This window comes from Myotis daubentonii, chromosome 13, assembly GCF_963259705.1.
Source record: "Myotis daubentonii chromosome 13, mMyoDau2.1, whole genome shotgun sequence".
Taxonomy (NCBI): domain Eukaryota; kingdom Metazoa; phylum Chordata; class Mammalia; order Chiroptera; family Vespertilionidae; genus Myotis; species Myotis daubentonii.
The window spans coordinates 14,131,514-14,149,093 of NC_081852.1; the positions used below are offsets into that span (position 1 = coordinate 14,131,514).

A 17,580-nucleotide genomic window follows, 5' to 3' on the forward strand; every position below is an offset into this window, starting at 1 on the left:
GAACCTCCAGGATGGAGGCCAGGGCAGGGCTGGGGGTGAACCTGATCGTGGCTGGACCCTCTGTGCCTGAGATCTCAGCTGGAATGTGGGACTCCCTCCCATGAGCCGACAGGCAGACGCAATAACAGGGTAGAATGAGGTCCTGGTGTGCAGAGATGTGGAGGAGGCTACTCAACTGGGCCACACAGTCCTGCCACGGAGGCAGATGACCTGCCAGGTCAGCCCACTTCCAGGGCTCAGGCCTTGAAACAAAGAGCAGCCACTGGAACTGCCCAGCCCTGGGGCTCCAGCTGGCATTGGCCAAGGAGTCCGGGGCTCCAGTAGGACCTGAGCAGACATGTAATGTGGGTGCCAGGGATCTGAGCCCTGGACAGAATGAGCTCCTCCCTGGAGTGAGGATGAGGAGGGGAGAGAACGGAGGGCTAAGGCTTGAGCAGGTCGCCATTAAGTGGTCAAGAAGAGGAGGAGGGGCTAGCAAAAGAGGAAGATAAGGAACTGCCATAAGGGGACACCAAAGCAAGAGGAGGGAGTGACAGAGGAGGGAGTGACAGAGGAGGGAGTGACAGAGGAGGGAGTGACAGAGGAGGGAGTGACTAGTGGGTTGACAGTTTGAGGAGGCAGAGGACTGAGAAGGAGCCTGTGGATTTTGGGACTTAATTTTATCCCTTGTGAAAGGGAAAGCAGGCTGGCCCCTAATTCCTCTGACAGAAGAGCCACTGAAGCAAGTTTCATATTTTATTCTGAGAGAGGAGTTCCATGGGAGCCCTTGGCTGGTCTCATCCCACGGCTCTGTGCAGAAGCCCGGTCACAGTGATGTCAGCTCTTCCTTGTCATGTGGGCAGCACACGGGTCTGGGCCAGGATCCTGGACCATGGCTGCCTCACCCATCCCAAGGGCTCAGAACTCGCAGATCACAAGGCGCTTCTCTCCACAGGGTGTGTCGTTCCACTTGCCATTGGTGAAGATCTCCACACAGTGCTCAATGCCGCCATAGTTGTCGGGCTGCCTGGGGGCCCAGTTGGAATAGACCAGGGGCTCCCCTCCTGGGTAGGTGAACCTGCCCTCCGTCTGGGAGTCAGTCATGCTCAGGAACGCAGCTCCTTTGTTCTCAGCCTCCAGCAGGTGTTGCAAGGCCTCGTTCTCAGCTGCAGAGCGTGGGGAGGGCAGCTGCCCCCCGGCCTGTGCGCACACTTGTTCTGCTTCCTGGAAAGGTTTCTCAAAGCCTGCTGTCTTGAAGACCTTCTGGCCAACACCTCGGCCATTGGGGAAGAGCTCCACTAGGAGGAGAGGATAGTCAGGTTGGGGTTGTGGAGGCACCTGCCAAAGCTCGATGGCTCTGAGACCTTTGTGCTCCAACCAGAGCCCCAGGCCTCCCATATAGGGCCTCAGAGTACCAGGGAGGACAAAGGTGAGACCCTGGGTCTGCGGTGCGCTCTGGGAGGTGGATCTGCCTGTCTAGTTACAGGTGAGGACACTGGGCTCAGAGAGGTTAAGTAAGAGGCTCAGCTCCATGTGACCATCACATGTAGAGTTGGGGGTCACCCTTATCTGATCTCACACTAGAGCTGAGATATGCTCTTTCTATTGCACCCGTGTTGCATGGCAGAATCGGTCTCCCAGTTACTGGGCGGGACTGGGAAGTTTTGGCATCATGCAGTGAAGTGGCATCACGGCCTCTGAGCGCTGGAAACAAGGAAGAAGCTCCCTCTGACCTCACTGTGGACCCTGCACAACAGCAGCGCATGTGGCATTGACAGGGAGGTCCGTGCCAGGTGTGGATGTGGGAAAGAAGAGGAGAGGGTGGGCCATCTGAGGGCAGCGCTGTGCTAATCTCTGCACTGTGTGCGCCCAGTGCTGGCCTCTAGGTGTGCATGTGGGGGAGGCTGGAGAGCTGGGAGGGAGGACAAGGACAGCTGAGAGGTGTGCGTGGGCGTCAGGGGCAGGGGAGAGTCAGTGCTGAGAGAGGCCTGTCTGGGAGTCAGAGGGCCAGGAATTCAGCCCCGCCTTGGCCATGACTGTCCAGGTGGACAAGGGAAAGTCAGTTCCTTTTTGGGGGTTTCCAGTTCCTCATCTCTAAGATGGAAATACAATTTATAAAAGCATCATCTCTGTGACATTCAACTATATGTTTTCATTCCATCTAATTTTCTAAATCTTTGTTGTTGTTGTGTGTGTATGTGTGTGTGTGTATGTGTGTGCTTTAATATATTTTTAGTGATTTCAGAGAGGAAGGGAGAGGGAGAGAGAGATAGAAACATGAATGATGACAGAGAGTCACTGATTGGCTGTCTCCTGCATGCCCCCTACTGGGGATCAAGCCCACAGACCAGGCACATGCGCTGACCAAGAATCAAACCATGATCTCCTGGTTCATAGGCTGTCTCTCATCCACTGGGCCACTCTGGGCGGGCTCATTTTCCATCCCTTTGGCTTCTGGGTTCATGCATAGAAGCCTTCAGGGCTCCTAAGAGGGCTGTGCTCCACCCCCAAAGGGCTGGTGAGGTTCCCAGGCTGCCCTCTGACCCACTGTGACCCTTTCACAGGGGTTCAGGGGGCAGACTCTCCACAGGCTCAGGAGGGCATCCAGAGAAGCCCTGGACAGGAACACCTGGGTGGGTCTGTGTACATACACGAATATGGCCACGTGCCCATCTGAAGGCACATGGGAGCACTGAAGGCCCACCTGGTGTGTGTGAATATGCATGTGTGTTTGTGGGTGTAGATGACGTGAGGTGAGTGATGGCATGTGTGTAATACACATACATGTGGCAGGTACATATGATGACTTTTCCTTTGTATCAGTGTGCATGTGTTTGAGTGAGTACACATGCATGTTTGTGGAGCGGGGGAACATACTAAATGCTTGAAACCTCACCCTTGGTACGTGGGTACTTAGTGGTTTTAGGTACGTAGGAGCTAACTCCATGTCTCACCCCTGCATGCTCTCCTCCTTCAGAAACTCCTCTTTGGATCAATGAGATTTGATGAATGATGTGAGCTCAAAGCTGACATGGGTAAAGCAGGGAGGAGGAGGGGCAAATTAGGGACTGTGGTGGGGATGCCACAAGCACAGGGCACTGGGCTGTGCTCCTGGAGCCTCTGATTCCTCAGCACCCAGGTTAGGGAAGAGTCTCCACTATGAACACCCAGGGAAGAGTGGGAGAGTCCAGCACTAGGCAGAGCTCAGAGGCAGCCTGCCCCCTGCCAGACCCAGGGCATGTCTCAGGCGAGACTCTCAATGGCCATATGCCAAGGTCAGACCTCACAGCCTTGAATGCAAGCACAGCATGCCAACCCCAACTCTCAGGACAGTGTCAGGAGTCTCTGCTGCTGTGGGCTGGGCAGCAACATCTTGAGGGGTGTGCACCCCTAGCCCCATAGAGATAAGAAATGCATCCTGGGGAGAAGCCAAGATGGCGGCATAGGTAAACACCTGAAATTGCTGCCTCACACAACCACTTCAAAAATACAACTAAAAGACAAAACGGACATCACCCAGAACCACAGCAAGGCTGGCTGAGTGGAAATTCTACAACTAGAAGGAAAGAGAAAAGCACACTGACACACAGAGGAGGTGCAGAAGTCATGTGCAGAGGTACGGAGGCACACGCAGAAAGGGCTGCAACTGAGGACACCATTGTCTTTTTCAATCAGGAGGGAGACACATGCTCCCGCTCTGAACTCCAGTTCCTGGCTAGTCTCTGGGGACCCAACTCATACGGGGAGAAACTGGACTGTCTGGTATTGGGTAGAACTCGAGGGTGGCTTTCTCTCAGAGGTGCTTGCAGTGATTACCACGGGTCACTGAGACCAGGGGCCTGTTAGGGCAGGACTGAGGAAGAGCCATAGCTATTTGCTCTGCCCTGTTGATTCCCTGAGACCCCGCCCCACCCAAGCTGTGTGCCCAGGTTTTTGCATATGAATGGCCTGGCCCTTTGCAATCTAAAATTACCTAACAAACTGCAGCTGGGTCAGAGAGACCCAGAAGGTCCAAGGCCACACAGCAGCTTACATTGCTTCACAGCTGGGCCTCATCTGGGCACCTCCAAACCCCAAACAAAGAAGAGGAATCTGCAGATCTCTCCGTAGCTCCTGCTGGGTAGCCTCAAGCAGAAGCTAAATCAGCACCTCCTTAGAGATCCAAGACCAGTGTACCCAGTGGTCAGACTGGGACCATCCAGATTACAACTCCTCAGATCCATAAGGGACACACTCAGGGGGCAGACTTAGTGAGCACCAAAGCCCCACTGAAGCAAGTCTTGCCCCAGAAGGGTGTCTCCAGCACAGAATTTCTCCCACCATAGACACATCTGATTCACACAACCAATTGGCCTGGAGGTCTATTCCCCCCAGTGATACCTACAACAATCAAGGCTTAACTACAACAATACTGTGCACAAAGTCCACAAAGTGGTGCACCAAGAGTGTCCACCTCAGGTAATTGGGGAGGCTGAGCCACTGAGCCCTATAGGACACCTAGCACAAAAAGCCACTCTATCAACACAGGAAAGCAGCCAAAATGCAGAGACAAAGAAACAGGTCACAAATGGCAGAAATGGAGGAAAGCAAACTACTGGATATAGAGTTCAAAGCCATGGTTATAAGGTTTTTCAAGAATTTTCTAGAAACCGCCTATCAATTAAGTGAGACCGTAGATAAATCTAGTGAGACCCTCGAGGAATGAAAAAGGACCAACTAGAAATTAAGCATACATGAATGAAATAAAGAATATTATACAGAGATCCAACAGCAGACTAAAGCAGCGGTTCTCAACCTGTGGGTCGCAACCCCTTTGGGGGTCGCCTAAGTACATCCTGCATATCAGATGTTTACATTATGATTCATAACAGTAGAAAAGTTACAGTTATGAAGTAGCAACAAAAATAATGTTATGATTGGGGGTCACCACAACATGAGGAACTGTATTAAAGGGTTGTGGCATTAGGAAGGTTGAGAACCACTGGACTAGAGGATCTCAAGTATCAAGTCAAAGATTTGAAATACAAAGAAGCAAAAAATACCCAACTGGAAAAACAAAAAGAAAAAAGAATCCAAAAATATGAAGATAGTGTAAGGAGCCTCTGGGACAGCTTCAAGCATACCAACATCCAAATTGTGGGATGCCAGAAGAAGAGAGAGAGCAAGATATTGAAAACCTATTTGAAGAAATAATGACAGAAAACTTCCCCTACCCGGTGAAAGAAATAGACTTACAAGTCCAGGAAGTGCAGAGAACCCCAAACAAAAGGAATCAAAAGAGGACCACACCAAGACACATCATAATTAAAATGCCAAGAGCAAAAGCCAAAGAGAGAATCTTAAAAGCAGCAAGAGAAAAACAGTTAGTTACCTACAAGGGAGTACCCATACGACTGTCAGCTGGTTTTCAACAGAAACTTTGCAGGCCAGAAGGGAATGGCAAGAAATATTCAAAGTGATGAATAGCAAGAACCTACAACCAAGATTACTTTACCCAGCAAAGCTATCATTCAGAATTGAAGGTCAGATAAAGATTTTCACAGGTAAGAAAAAGCTAAAGGAGTTCATCACCACCAAACCAGTATTATCTGAAATGCTGAAAGGTATCCTTTAATAAGAGGAAGAAGAAAAAGTTAAAGATAAAAATTATGAACAACAAATACATCAACAAGTGAATCTAAAAATCAAGTGAATAAATAATCTGATGAATAGAATAAACTTGTAAGTCTAATAGAATCAGGGACATAAAAAGGGAGTGGACTGACAATTCTTGGGGCGGAAAGGGGTATGGGGGGTGCAGGAAGAGACTGGAAAAAAATTGTACACCTATGGATCAGGACAGTGTGTGTGTGGCGGGGGGGGGGGGTAAGGGCAGAGGGTGGGGTGGGAACCAGGTGGAGCTATGGGGGGGGGGGGGAGAGGAACAAATGTAATAATCTGAACAATAAAAATTTAATTAAAAAAAAGAAAGAAATGCATCCTGGGTAGTGGGGTGTCCAGGGACCATCACAGGTTGCAGGAGGGAAGGTCTAAACTGCACTGGGCTAGGGGCATTGATCTTGCTCGGGTCACAGGTGGCTGTGATGGTGGGGGCTGGAGCCTGGTAGCCTTGACCATGCTGACGCCAGCTCAATGAGCTGGTGTTGGGGCCACACCCTGCCTCATGTCCCTTAAATCTGCTTCCAGTTCCAGGAACATGTGGCTGCTCTGCTTTGCCCCACCCTATCCTTAGCCCCAGGTCCTGCCCATTGTCCAAACCCACTATCACCCTAGAGCAGTGATGGCAAACCTTTTGAGCTCGGCGTGTCAGCATTTTGAAAACCCTAACTTAACTCTGGTGCCGTGTCACATATAGAAATTTTTTGATATTTACAACCATAGTAAAACAAAGATTTATATTTTTATATTTATTTTATATATTTAAATGCCATTTAACAAAGAAAAATCAACCAAGAAAATGAGTTCGCTTGTCACATCTGACACGCGTGTGATAGGTTTGCCATCACTGTCCTCGAGCCCCCAATCCTAGAACCAGGCCTGCCTCAGGCCCGGCCAACTCCAAACCCAAACACAGACCCTGCCTGGGGCCTGCCCTTGGTGACTGGCTCAGGTTCAGGTCCAGGTCCAGGAACTCACCTTTCTTATACTGAAGGAAGGCTCCCTGAAGTTGTCCTACCTGCCCCTGCAAGGCCTTCACCTGCTGCCTCAGAGCAGCGATGTCTGCAGGAGAGAGAGGCCCAGTGAAGACCAGTCCCTCACAGCCAGGGATTGGCTCAGAGTCGGGGTCCCAAGGGAAGGTGCTCAGTGACAGGCTTTCCTGGGGGAGGGTTAAGGGGCTGGACCCCAGGAAGCCCACAGCCGCTGACACAGCTGGCCCTGCTGCCCACAGGTCCCTGAGGCTCTGTTGTGAGCACACTGTGCCCTGAGCAGGTGCTGGCACCCGACTAACTCTGATCCAGATGGCATTTCACAGCAAATTCTGAGTCTGGGAGCACATCTCTGGTGGGGGTAGGGGTGGTGGGGGCAGCGATTGCTCATTCCTCAAGCACTCCCCATCCCTGGGTTATTTGGTGCTCAAAGCTCTCTGATGAACTGGGAAGGGAGCTGAGGTGTCCCAGTGATCAGATGGGAAGCTGCTCAGGCAGGCGCTCCCCCGAGCACAGGGTCTATCCAGAGCCTCATCTTCCTACCTTCAGCCTGACAGCCTTTCCCAGTTTCACACCCGCCTCCTGCCCCCACAATGGCCTGACCACTGAGCTAGAGGGCCCACCTCCCTCTGCACCCTGGTGGGGCGCCCAGAGCCAGGGGAGGCGACCTTACCTGGAAGCCCACTCTCTCCCTTTGGTCCTCTCTCCCCAGGAGCACCTCTGTCCCCCTTCAGTCCTGGGGGGCCCCTGGCGCCTGGAGGTCCCTGTGGTCCCGGGGGTCCTGCAGGCCCTGAGATCAGACAAGAAGAGGAGGGTGAGCTCAGCACACATTTTCCCCCATTTTCCCCCTCCCGGCATAGGGGCTGTGCTATTGTCCAGCAATACACCCTCCCACGTACAGTCTGTCCCAAAGCCAGCCACGCACCCTCTCTGCAGACTACTGACCCATCACCCCGCACCCGGCCTTCCCCGGATGCAGACTGTCCCTTCTGTTCACAGCGCACTCTCCCCAGTTACAGAGCTCAAGCCCAGGGAGGCACCTCCTTTCATAGACTCCCCAAGGCCCAGTGTTGCAGCTCTGAGCTGGCGGGTGATGGGGGAGGGACAGGCATCTGCAGCTTCAGGTGGACACAGGAGGACCGAAGGCCCGCCCAGCTTTTCCCATCACTCACCTGATTCCCCTGTACGCCCAGGGGCTCCACGCTCACCAGGGGCACCTTTCTCTCCTTTGGGACCTGGGGGTCCTCTTGTCCCTGCAGAGCCCTGCACGCCTGGGGCACCCACTTCTCCTGAGGAAGGAACAGATTGGGACAAAGGCTGCTGAGAGTGTCTGCAGGCTGAATCATTTCCTCGGTTCCACGTGGAGAAGGAGAACTGGGGTCTATGCACCCCACTGTCTGGGATCCTCCAGATGTGGGAATTTGGGGGGCAGGGGCCACAGCAGGGCCTTCCAGTGGTGATGGCCTGGCTTCCCTGGCACGCTGAGCATCCTTAGGTCACATCATGGGTTGCCACTGTCACTCCTCCCTCTCCCTTCCGGACCTCCACACACCAACCTCCTACCTTTGGGTCCAACGTCTCCTTTGGGGCCTGGTTTGCCTTGGGGTCCTACATTCCCCTGCATTCCTGAGGGACCCCCTGGTCCAGCCGGCCCGCGCACACCTGGAGGTCCCGGAGGTCCTGGGAAAAGGACCAGCCAGTTAGTGCATGGAGTCTTCTTGGGAGGGGGAGAGCGTGAGAAGGTGAGAGCAGTCATAGAGTTCAGAGAACAGTGCCATCCTACAGACGCCGCCCAGCAGTATTACCGCCTTCCCTGTGTGAACCCAGCGCCACCCGCAGGGCACCCTCCTTCCTGGGATGGGTATGTGCATCCTCCTGCATGGCCTAGTGGCAGGCATTGCAGTCCACACCCACTGCTCACCACATGGCCCCGAGTCTCCCTTCGGTCCAGGTTCTCCAGCAGGACCGTTGTCCCCTTTGGGCCCAACTGGGCCAGCAGGTCCAGGCATCCCTATGGGTCCTCTAGCTCCTGGTGAACCTGCAGCAGCAGAAGAAATGGGCATAAACCTGGCCCTGGGACTAGGGGAAGCAGCACCTGCCGGTCAGCCCTGCATTCCTTCAGGTTCCGCAGGTGTAGACATTCCACCTCCACACTCCTCAATCCAGTGGTGACCCAGGAGGCGGGTGTGCACATCCCCATTTCACAGGTGAGGAACTAGGCCTGCCAGACCTGGAGGGGGTCACGCCAAAAACTGTCTGATTTCCATGCAGTGCACCTTTCCTGACCAGAGGCTGAAGATTTACAGCAGGGGATCTGCCAGCTTTTACCCTGGATCATGGACACCTTGTTTTCCACTTCCTAGGACCAAACTTTATATCAGAAATGATCCCTGACATGAGTCACCAAGGAAATGCAAATAAACCCATGAGATATCATCTCTCCCCTCCTAGAATGGCGACTATAAAAAACATAAAAGCTCACAAGTGTTGATGAGGATGTGGAGAAGAAGAACCCCTATGCACTGTTGGTGGGATTGTAAATTGGTACAGCCACCATGTAGATCAATATGGAGTTTCCTTAAGACATTAAAAAGATAATTAAAAAATATATATGATCCAGCAATACCACATCTGGGTTTTATCCAAAAGAAATAAAATACTAGTTTGAAAAGATATCTGGTTCATTGCAACTTTTTTTTACAGTAGCCAAGAGGTGGAAACAACCTAATACTGTCCATAATGGATGAATGGATAAAAATGTCACACACACACTGGAATATTATTCAGCCATAAAAAAATCCTACCATTTGCCACAACATGAATGGACCTTGAAGGAATTATGCTAAGTCCCCTAAATCATACAAATTAAGACAGATACAGTATGATCTCACTTATATCTGGATTCTAAGAAACAAAACAAAGAACCTGAACTCAGAAGTGCAGAGGTCAGATTTTTGGTGGTTGCATAAGATGGGAGCTGGGTGGTAAGCAAAAAGGTTGAAGGTCAGTTATAAAATAAATAAGAGCTAGGGATGCAATGTACAGAATGGTGACTATATTTAATACTACTATCTCTCCATATAAAAGGCTATTATGCTAAGTATCTGAGCCTCCGTACAGCTGCTATAACGCCCACTGACCACCAGGCAGCAGGCCCTCAACACAGGAGCTGCTGAACTGCAGTGATTTGACAGCGATGGCTCTCGGGTGATGCACCCCGAACCAGAAAGGAGGAAGCCCGATTCCTCGAGGGGCCATGCGATTCCACCTTTGGCCATGGGTTATGTTGTTGCTGGGGAACAGTTGACCCTGAATCTAGTTTATTGCACACTTGTGTTTGCGTTCCACACCCTGTATGACAGCAACTTTGCATCGTGCCCTCTTGCACTCTGGGACCCCTCGGGGGATGTTGGAGAGCCAGTTTTGGCCCAATCCCCACAGGCCAGGCCAAGGGACCCCACCTGGCAGAGGGACCCCACTGTTGCACCCTCCTAGGTGCAGCCGGCCACGGAGGGACCTGGGGAAGTTGGCTCCAGGGCATGTCCGGCCTGTCTCACCCAGTTCCACCCCACTGACCACCTTCTAATTAATTTCCTTTCAATGTGCACGAATCCATGCACCAGGTCACTAGTATTATATATTTGAACATTACCAAGAGAATATATCTTAAAAGCACTCATCACAAGGAAAAAAAGTAACTATGGGTGATGTTGAATGATCATTTCACAATATATACAAATATTGAATCATTATGTTGTACACCACCTAAGAGTAATACAATGTTATATGTCAACTAGAGGCCCAGTGCATGAATTCTTGCACAGATGGGGTCCCTCCACCTGTCTGGCAATTGGGGCCAATAGGGGCCAACTCTCCCAGTCCCTGTGGGAGGTTGGCTGGCCAGGGAGGAGCCGAGAAAGGGCTCCAGGGATGTCTGGCCAATATCATCCAGTCCCTGATTGGCCGACACCAGCAGCAAGCTAACCTACCTGTCAGAGCGTCTGCCCCCTGGTGATCAGTGCACCTCATAGTGAACAGTCGAGCAGTCAACAATTTGGTCGACCACTTGGTCGGACACTTAGCATATTAGGCTTTTATATATATAGGTTACATCTCCATAAAAAATAGAAAAAGCATTGTCACATGCCCTGGAACCTATAGAAAACAGACCAAATTATTATCTAATGCATCATTAAGGGGGGAAAGGACGTGGTAAATACTATATTGAATATGATTCTGTTTCATGAGCATCTACAGACATTGTAGGGTGTGTGCACATGTCATACTTATTGGAAAAACCCCAGGAAAGGCATATACAAAATGTTAAATAGTTTTTTTCTAAGTGTCACAAAGGTAATTTTAACTTTCTTCTTGTTGTTTATCTTTAGTGACCACATAGTATTTTTTATTGGAAAAATAGTCAAACATTTTAAAAAGACCTGTTACCCAAAGAAAGGCTGCTTAAGCCTTAAGTTTTACAAGATTTTCCCAAAAAGAAAGGAAGCAGCGCCAGCCAGTTTTTCTCAGTGGTTAGAGCGGTGGTCAGTAAACTGCGGCTCGAGAGCCACATGCGGCTCTTTGGCCCCTTGAGTGTGGCTCTTCCTAAGCCTTAGGAGTACCCTAATTAAGTTAATAACAATGTACCTACCTATATAGTTTAAGTTTAAAAAATTTGGCTCTCAAAACAAATTTCAATCGTTGTACTGTTGATATTTGGCTCTGTTGACTAATGAGTTTGCCGACTCCTGGGTTAGAGCATCAGCTCGCAGACTGAAGGGTCCTGGGTTCGATGCTGGTCAAGGGCATGTACCTCGGTTGCAGGCTCCATCCGACCAATTGATGTGTCTCTCTCACATCGATGTTCCTGTCTCTTTGTCTCTCCCCCTCCTTTTCCCTCTCTAAAAATCAATGGGAAAAACAGCCTGGGATGAGGATTAACAAAAAAAGACACTAAAGGGAGCAAATGGCTATTAACATTTAAGGATTTTACACTTAATTCTATGAGTTTGGTTCTTCCTTTTTATTGAAGTGAAAGTTGTGGGGAAGCACAGAACTTGGTTGGAATGTCTGTGAGGAGGATTCTCTGAAAGGTCGGGACCTCTGAGGGGACCTTGCCCAAGGCGGCAACCCCTGCCTTGACTTTTCCAAACAAGTCCCATTCCCTGGGGTCTTTTGCTAGAATCTCTATATTTAGTCTTTAAAGACCTGACCTTGAAGAAGCACATACTTTCTCAAGGATACTTGCCCTGCTGATTGTATCTTGAGGTTAATTTGAGTTCAAGCTGTTGTGACAATAAAAAGACAACAAGGCAGGCGAACAGGCCTGCTTTTAGGACTGAAGTAAAAGAGTCCCTTAGCCCTCTCTTTCACAGACACCTGTTTCGGAGTGATCTGTTCATCCGTCACTCAGGGGCTGCTGGTCAGCCCTGGCAGAAAGTTCTAGAATGTAAAACCAACCTTTTTAAAGTATACAGTTTAGTGGCATTTAGCACCTTCACAATGTCGTGCAACTACCACTTCCATTTAGTTCAAAAACATTTAATCATCCCAAAGGAAAACCTCATAAGCATTCAGCAGTCACTCCCTACCCCCTCTCCCCCTCCCCACCCCTGGCTATCACAGCTCTGCTTCCTGTTTCTATTACCTACTCCAGATAATTCTTATCAATGGAATCATACACTATATGACCTTTTGTGTCTGCCTTCTTTAACTTGGAGTGAGTTCTTGAGGTTTATTCACTTCGTAGAATGTAACATTTTCTTTGTATAACTCAATAATACGCTATTGAATGGTTCAATAATATGCCATTGTATAACCGAATAATACACCATTTTATGGATAGAACACATATTGCTTATCTATTCATCAGTTGATGGACATTGGGTTATTGTGAATTAAGCTGCTATGAACCTTCATGGGCAAACAGAAAAGAAAAGACACCAGAAGGAAAGACAGGTGGGGGAAGGTAGGAGATGGTAAATGAGTGATAAATGGTGATGGAAGGAAACTTGACTTTGGGTGGTGAACACATAATACAATATACAGATGATGTATTATATTGAAACCTATATAATTTATTAACCAATGTCACCCCATAAATTCAATAAAAAATAAATGAGTAGCACTGATTTATTACAGTATGAGTAATGAAGCAGAGAGAGAGAGAGAGAGAGAGAGAGAGAGAGAGAAATAAACCCAACTTGTTCATTCACTTCCTTGTCCATTTGCTCATTATTTTATTTATTTGTTCACTGGAAACATAACTTCATGCTTCGCACCAGGTAAGATGCAAGTGTGAGCACCAGGTCCTGTTCTGTAAGGGATTAGTAGCAGAATATTGAACCCTGAGGCACAGTAATGAGTGTGGAAGACAATGTGTGAGGTGCCCCTCAACCCATCCCAGCTCCCCACTCAGAGCACATACTCCTGTACTCAGAGCTCTTTTCCTGATGGAGGAAATGGTGCTTCAAGGGTGAGGAAGATTTAGAGAGATTTGTAGAGGAGAGGTGAGTTTTCTGACATGGAATCCATGCTCCCAGGGCAGGGGGGCCAGGCCCAGTAGGGCAAGGTGGGGTGGGGAACTGGTGACTTTAAGAGGCTGTGTGCTGGGCATTGTGTCCTGCTTTCAGCTACAGCCTCACTAGGAAAGAAATGGAACCCAGAGGGCATCTCCATGGGACCCCGGCTCCACCCTTCTCCTCTGCTCAAGGGTCTCCTGTTCAAGTCCATCTTGACCTCGATGGCAACTTCTTGGGACCACGTGCATCGGAATCTGCAGGGCAGGTGGTCATAAGTCCCACCCAGACATACTTGGATCAGGGTCTGAGGCTGCCCCAAGCTCTCCAGGAAATTCTGGACCCATAAGGGTTACGTGACTGAAGTGCCTGGGATTAAGGAGCCAGGGTGGAATGTAGTCCCCAGTCTGACTGGGCACCGTTCTCTCTCCAAGCCCCAACCCAAGGCTAGGCTTGGAATGTGCATGAGGCACCTGCAGAAGAGAGGGAGGTCTCAGCCATACTCCATGCCACAGTTCAGAGGGAAAGGCTCCCTCTCGGTTCAATTCAGAGCCCCACTGCGAGCTAAAGGGAGCTGAGATTCTCCAAGAGAGAGCTGGCACCTTGCATACCACCCTTCTTCTGGGTCCACTTCCAGGCGGCCTTCTTAAGCCCCAGCCCAGTCCCATTGGGAGCCACCTTCTCTCTGTAAGGGACAGATGAATACTTCCTTGTTCCTCACCCCACCAAGCTGGCAATGTTACCTATTCTTTCCAGCTTAAATGTCTTCTTCTTCCTTCAATCAAAATGCAAACTCCACAAAGATAAAGGTCACACTGGATCCCTCCTTAGCCCACCCAGGGCCACAAAGGCCCCTTCATCCTTGTTGCTGGCTTATTGAATTCTCTCTTCTTGTCAATCAGACCCAGACTCTCCCCTATGGGGAGTATTTCTTGGATAACACCCTTAATCATAGCACCTTTAGAAAGCGCAGGAGAATTCACCTGATGGTACAGAGGGAGACACAACTTTATCCTGAAGACTCAACAAAGAATAAAGCCTTGGCTCAATTTTTGTCACCGTGTGGGATTCTTCCCACTTACAGATGAGCACACGGAGACTCAGGGACACTGAGCGGCTTGTCCCAGGGGTCCCTGCTGTGGAGGGGAGCCAGCAATCAAGCACAGATCTGCCTGGCACAGAAGCCCGTGTCCTTATCACCTTCCATATAGGATGTCACAATTTCATTACCTGTCAAATGAGGTTAATATGTCACTTATAAGTAGGATTAAGTGAATCACGCAAGTGAATGGCCTAAAGAGGGCTGGACAAAGAAATATGAGCTCCCTTCCCTCCTCTCCATAGTGCATTTAGATAAATCCTTTTGATCAGGCCTGAGTGTGGGACCAGGGGGCCTCATCTTTGCCCACCTCTCAGGCAGTAGAATTAGTTACATATTTCACACTCTGCACAGAAATCATCACACCACAATGAACAATTGCAAGTGCCGCAGCTTGGTTCTAGAGGGCCCTGAAGACCAGTCATTTACCCACAATTTGCTCATTGTTGGGGTGAGAGGAATCAGAAGATCCTAGGGGAGGAATCCTGACAGTTAGGGGAGGGGAATAACACCTCAGGGCTCAGGGCAGCCTGTCATTTGCCAACTGGTAACGAGGTGCTGTAGGTGGACTGATTGGCTAGGGGACTTCTCCCCAAGGAGGTGGGTTCCATTTCCAGGGCTTCCACAGCAGAACACCAAGAGTTGCTGAGTTGGTTACAATTCCAGTGCCCACCCATGCCCACCAGGACAAGCCCATGGTCCCAGCTCTACCTGGATCCCCCTTCTCGCCCCGGGGGCCTTCTCTCCCATCTCGTCCATCACGACCAGGCAGGCCATCCTCCACAGGGCTACACATGACCAGGGTGCAGGCATCAATCAAAGGTTTCCGGGGAAGGATCGTCACATCTGCTCCCCGTGACCTTGGAGACTGTGTGAGCAGGACCAGCACGGAGAGGAGGAGCAGGGCCTTCAGTGGTGGACAGAAAGAGAAAGGACATGCTCTTGGTTCCAGAACACAAGTTAGTGCTTAGCCCAGCGCCCGGAAGTGAGAGGCACTTTCCTACCGCCTCGCCCCTTCTGTGAGATCAGGAGCAGCAGGACTCCGAAAGCAATTTAGGGCAAGGCGGCCATACAGTCTGGCCTGGGAGGGCATGAGTTACCCAGCTGAACTCTGACATCATGGTTATTAGCAACATCTACCTCTTCTCAGATGCCCCGTTTTGTCCCTTCTAGTGACTTCCCTTTCACTGCTATCGGCACAGCTAGGCTGTGAACTCCTCACTGAGGCCACCTGTCACATCAGGAAGGACTCATGAAGTGCCTTTGGACAGGACAGTTCCCCTCTTTGAACCTCCTTCTCCCTCTCTGTATCGGTAAGGTGGCTGGGCAAACCCATTTCCTGTCACTTGTAACCTTGGATGGACCAGCACTGGTGGTTTCAGTGCTTTCTCTGGACTAGACACTTTCTCCATGAAGAAAGTTCCAGATGGAACCCAGAAAAAGTTCTCAGAATAGCTGGAGAGGCCCTGGGATGCCTAGAGTGCTGCCCCTCCAACTGGGAAGACTTGGGAGAGGGGCCTCATTGAGGAGGGCATGTGAAGTGTGCTCCATCAGGAAAAGGTGGATTTAGGTGGAGAAAAAACAGATGTTCAATAGGGTGTCCAGTGACATGTGAGAGGGACTCTGCAGCTAAATGAGGTCAGGGTGGGTGCAGGACCTGGTCACTCCCAATGGGGGGCTTCTTTCCTCTTGAGAGAAACTGTAAAGTTAGGAGCCAGGAAAGGGCCCACGGTAGTTGCAGAGGCTGGGAACAAGCCTGAAGGACAGAGCCAAAGGGAAGGGATCACCAGGCAGCCTGAGGGGGAGGCAGTGGAGGGCCTTCCTGGCCACAGAAGTGCTTTCTTCTCCACCTGCTGGTGGTTCTGGGCTGCGGAGGACCCTGTTGGCAACAATTCTTTCTCATTCTGAGTTTACCACTTCCTCAGGAATCATGGGAGTCTCTAAACACCAGGCAAGCTCACAGGTCAGCAGCGTGGCCCTTGCTGGGGCAGAGGCTCGGCCATGAGCACCAAAGGCTCCAGGCAGAGCCAGGGCATTGCCCCCTGGTGTGCAGCTGCCACAATTCAAGGGCCCTGTGCCCACATCTGGGGAAGAATGAAAAGCAACAGGCATTTTACCCAACCGCTCAAGATGGCACAGAGGGCACCACAGCTCATAGTAGTGGAAAGGGGCCTGGGCAGGAGCCACCTCATAGGGTTGGAGACCTAGGACTGGGATGAGGCCTCTTCTCTGGGCCTATAGCGGTACTGGGCAGAGCCAAACCCCCTTAAACCCACATACTGTTCCCTTTATGCCTCAATTTCAGACTAAAATATTATGGAAAAATGATTCTTCTAAAAAGTAATTGGAAATCAGTAAACTTGTCCAGTAGGTGTATTTTTAAAACAAAGAATTGAAGCTAAGAGAAAAGGTGTTTATCCTTCTCCAATGGTCAGTTGGTACCAGGAGGGACTTTGACCCCGGGCCTGGGAATGCCTGGGCTGTTTCTCCTCCACCACCTTCCTTTCTGAAGAAATCAGGGATGGAGAGAGCCAAGCAAGAAGTTGAAATTGCATTCCCATCTGAGGCTTCCTGACAATGGCATCTGGGGTCCGGATGGGTGTCATATCCCACTCACCCACCCTCCCACAGCCCAGAAGGCTAATGTCCCACTGAGCAAAGGAAGCAGAGTGAGGGCCAGAAGAATTGTCCTTCTTTCCCAACTATGCTGCCCTCTCATGCCCACACCCACACCCACACCCACACCCACACCCACACCCACACCCACACCCACACCTCCCAGAGCAGAAGAGCTACATAGACCCTGTCTTCCTCAACACCAGTACATTAGAGCACCCCAAATGGCAGGGGGACATTCGCTGGACACAGAGAAAACCAAAAGAGAGGCCGGCACTGACAGTCACCATTGCTTCCTCGAGGACTTGGGGTCTCCAGGCAAATGAGCGCTTCCCTGGCCCACACACACGGGCTATTTATGCTGCCCTGTTACCTGAGCCACCATGCGTTGGTCTTTTAAGAACTCTTTGGGAGAATTTTCTTCCTTGTTGCCTCACTCACCTTCACCCCACCTGGGTTCTGGAAACTTTCCCAACACCACACACATGTCCCTTAGCGTTTACAAAGCACCCTCAGTGCATGACCTCATCTGCACCTCACTGATCCCTGTGAGTTAAGTGGCATCATCAGTGTCTGGATTTTACAGATTTACACGAATCTGAATTCCTGAGAAGACCAAAGCCAGGGAAGCAGAGTGAGGGGCAGATGAGGAAGCAAGTTGCACAATAACCTACAACTATTGCAAAAGCATATGCATATTTAAGAGTTGCTGTGCCAACTTCTC

At 50.4% G+C, this 17,580-nt stretch overlaps 1 protein-coding gene across 2 annotated transcripts in view; it reads right to left on the reverse strand.

Moving 5' to 3' along the window:
- Window positions 1-232: 232 nt before the first annotated feature.
- The window catches only part of LOC132214777 (pulmonary surfactant-associated protein D-like), a 71,954-nt gene continuing 54,606 nt past the window's right edge, over window positions 233-17,580 (reverse strand). Inside the window, exons 2-9 of one of the 2 annotated variants that reach the window (XM_059662210.1) lie at window positions 17,144-17,297; window positions 14,952-15,147; window positions 8,548-8,664; window positions 8,190-8,306; window positions 7,799-7,915; window positions 7,300-7,416; window positions 6,616-6,699; window positions 233-1,277 (exon numbers count right to left, since the gene is read on the reverse strand). In XM_059662210.1, coding sequence (XP_059518193.1) covers window positions 898-1,277; window positions 6,616-6,699; window positions 7,300-7,416; window positions 7,799-7,915; window positions 8,190-8,306; window positions 8,548-8,664; window positions 14,952-15,147; window positions 17,144-17,146 — 1,131 coding nt within the window. In that variant the 5' untranslated portion in view covers window positions 17,147-17,297 and the 3' untranslated portion in view covers window positions 233-897. The remainder of the gene's footprint in view (window positions 1,278-6,615; window positions 6,700-7,299; window positions 7,417-7,798; window positions 7,916-8,189; window positions 8,307-8,547; window positions 8,665-14,951; window positions 15,148-17,143; window positions 17,298-17,580) is intronic. The other variant, XM_059662211.1, reaches the window with a different exon arrangement.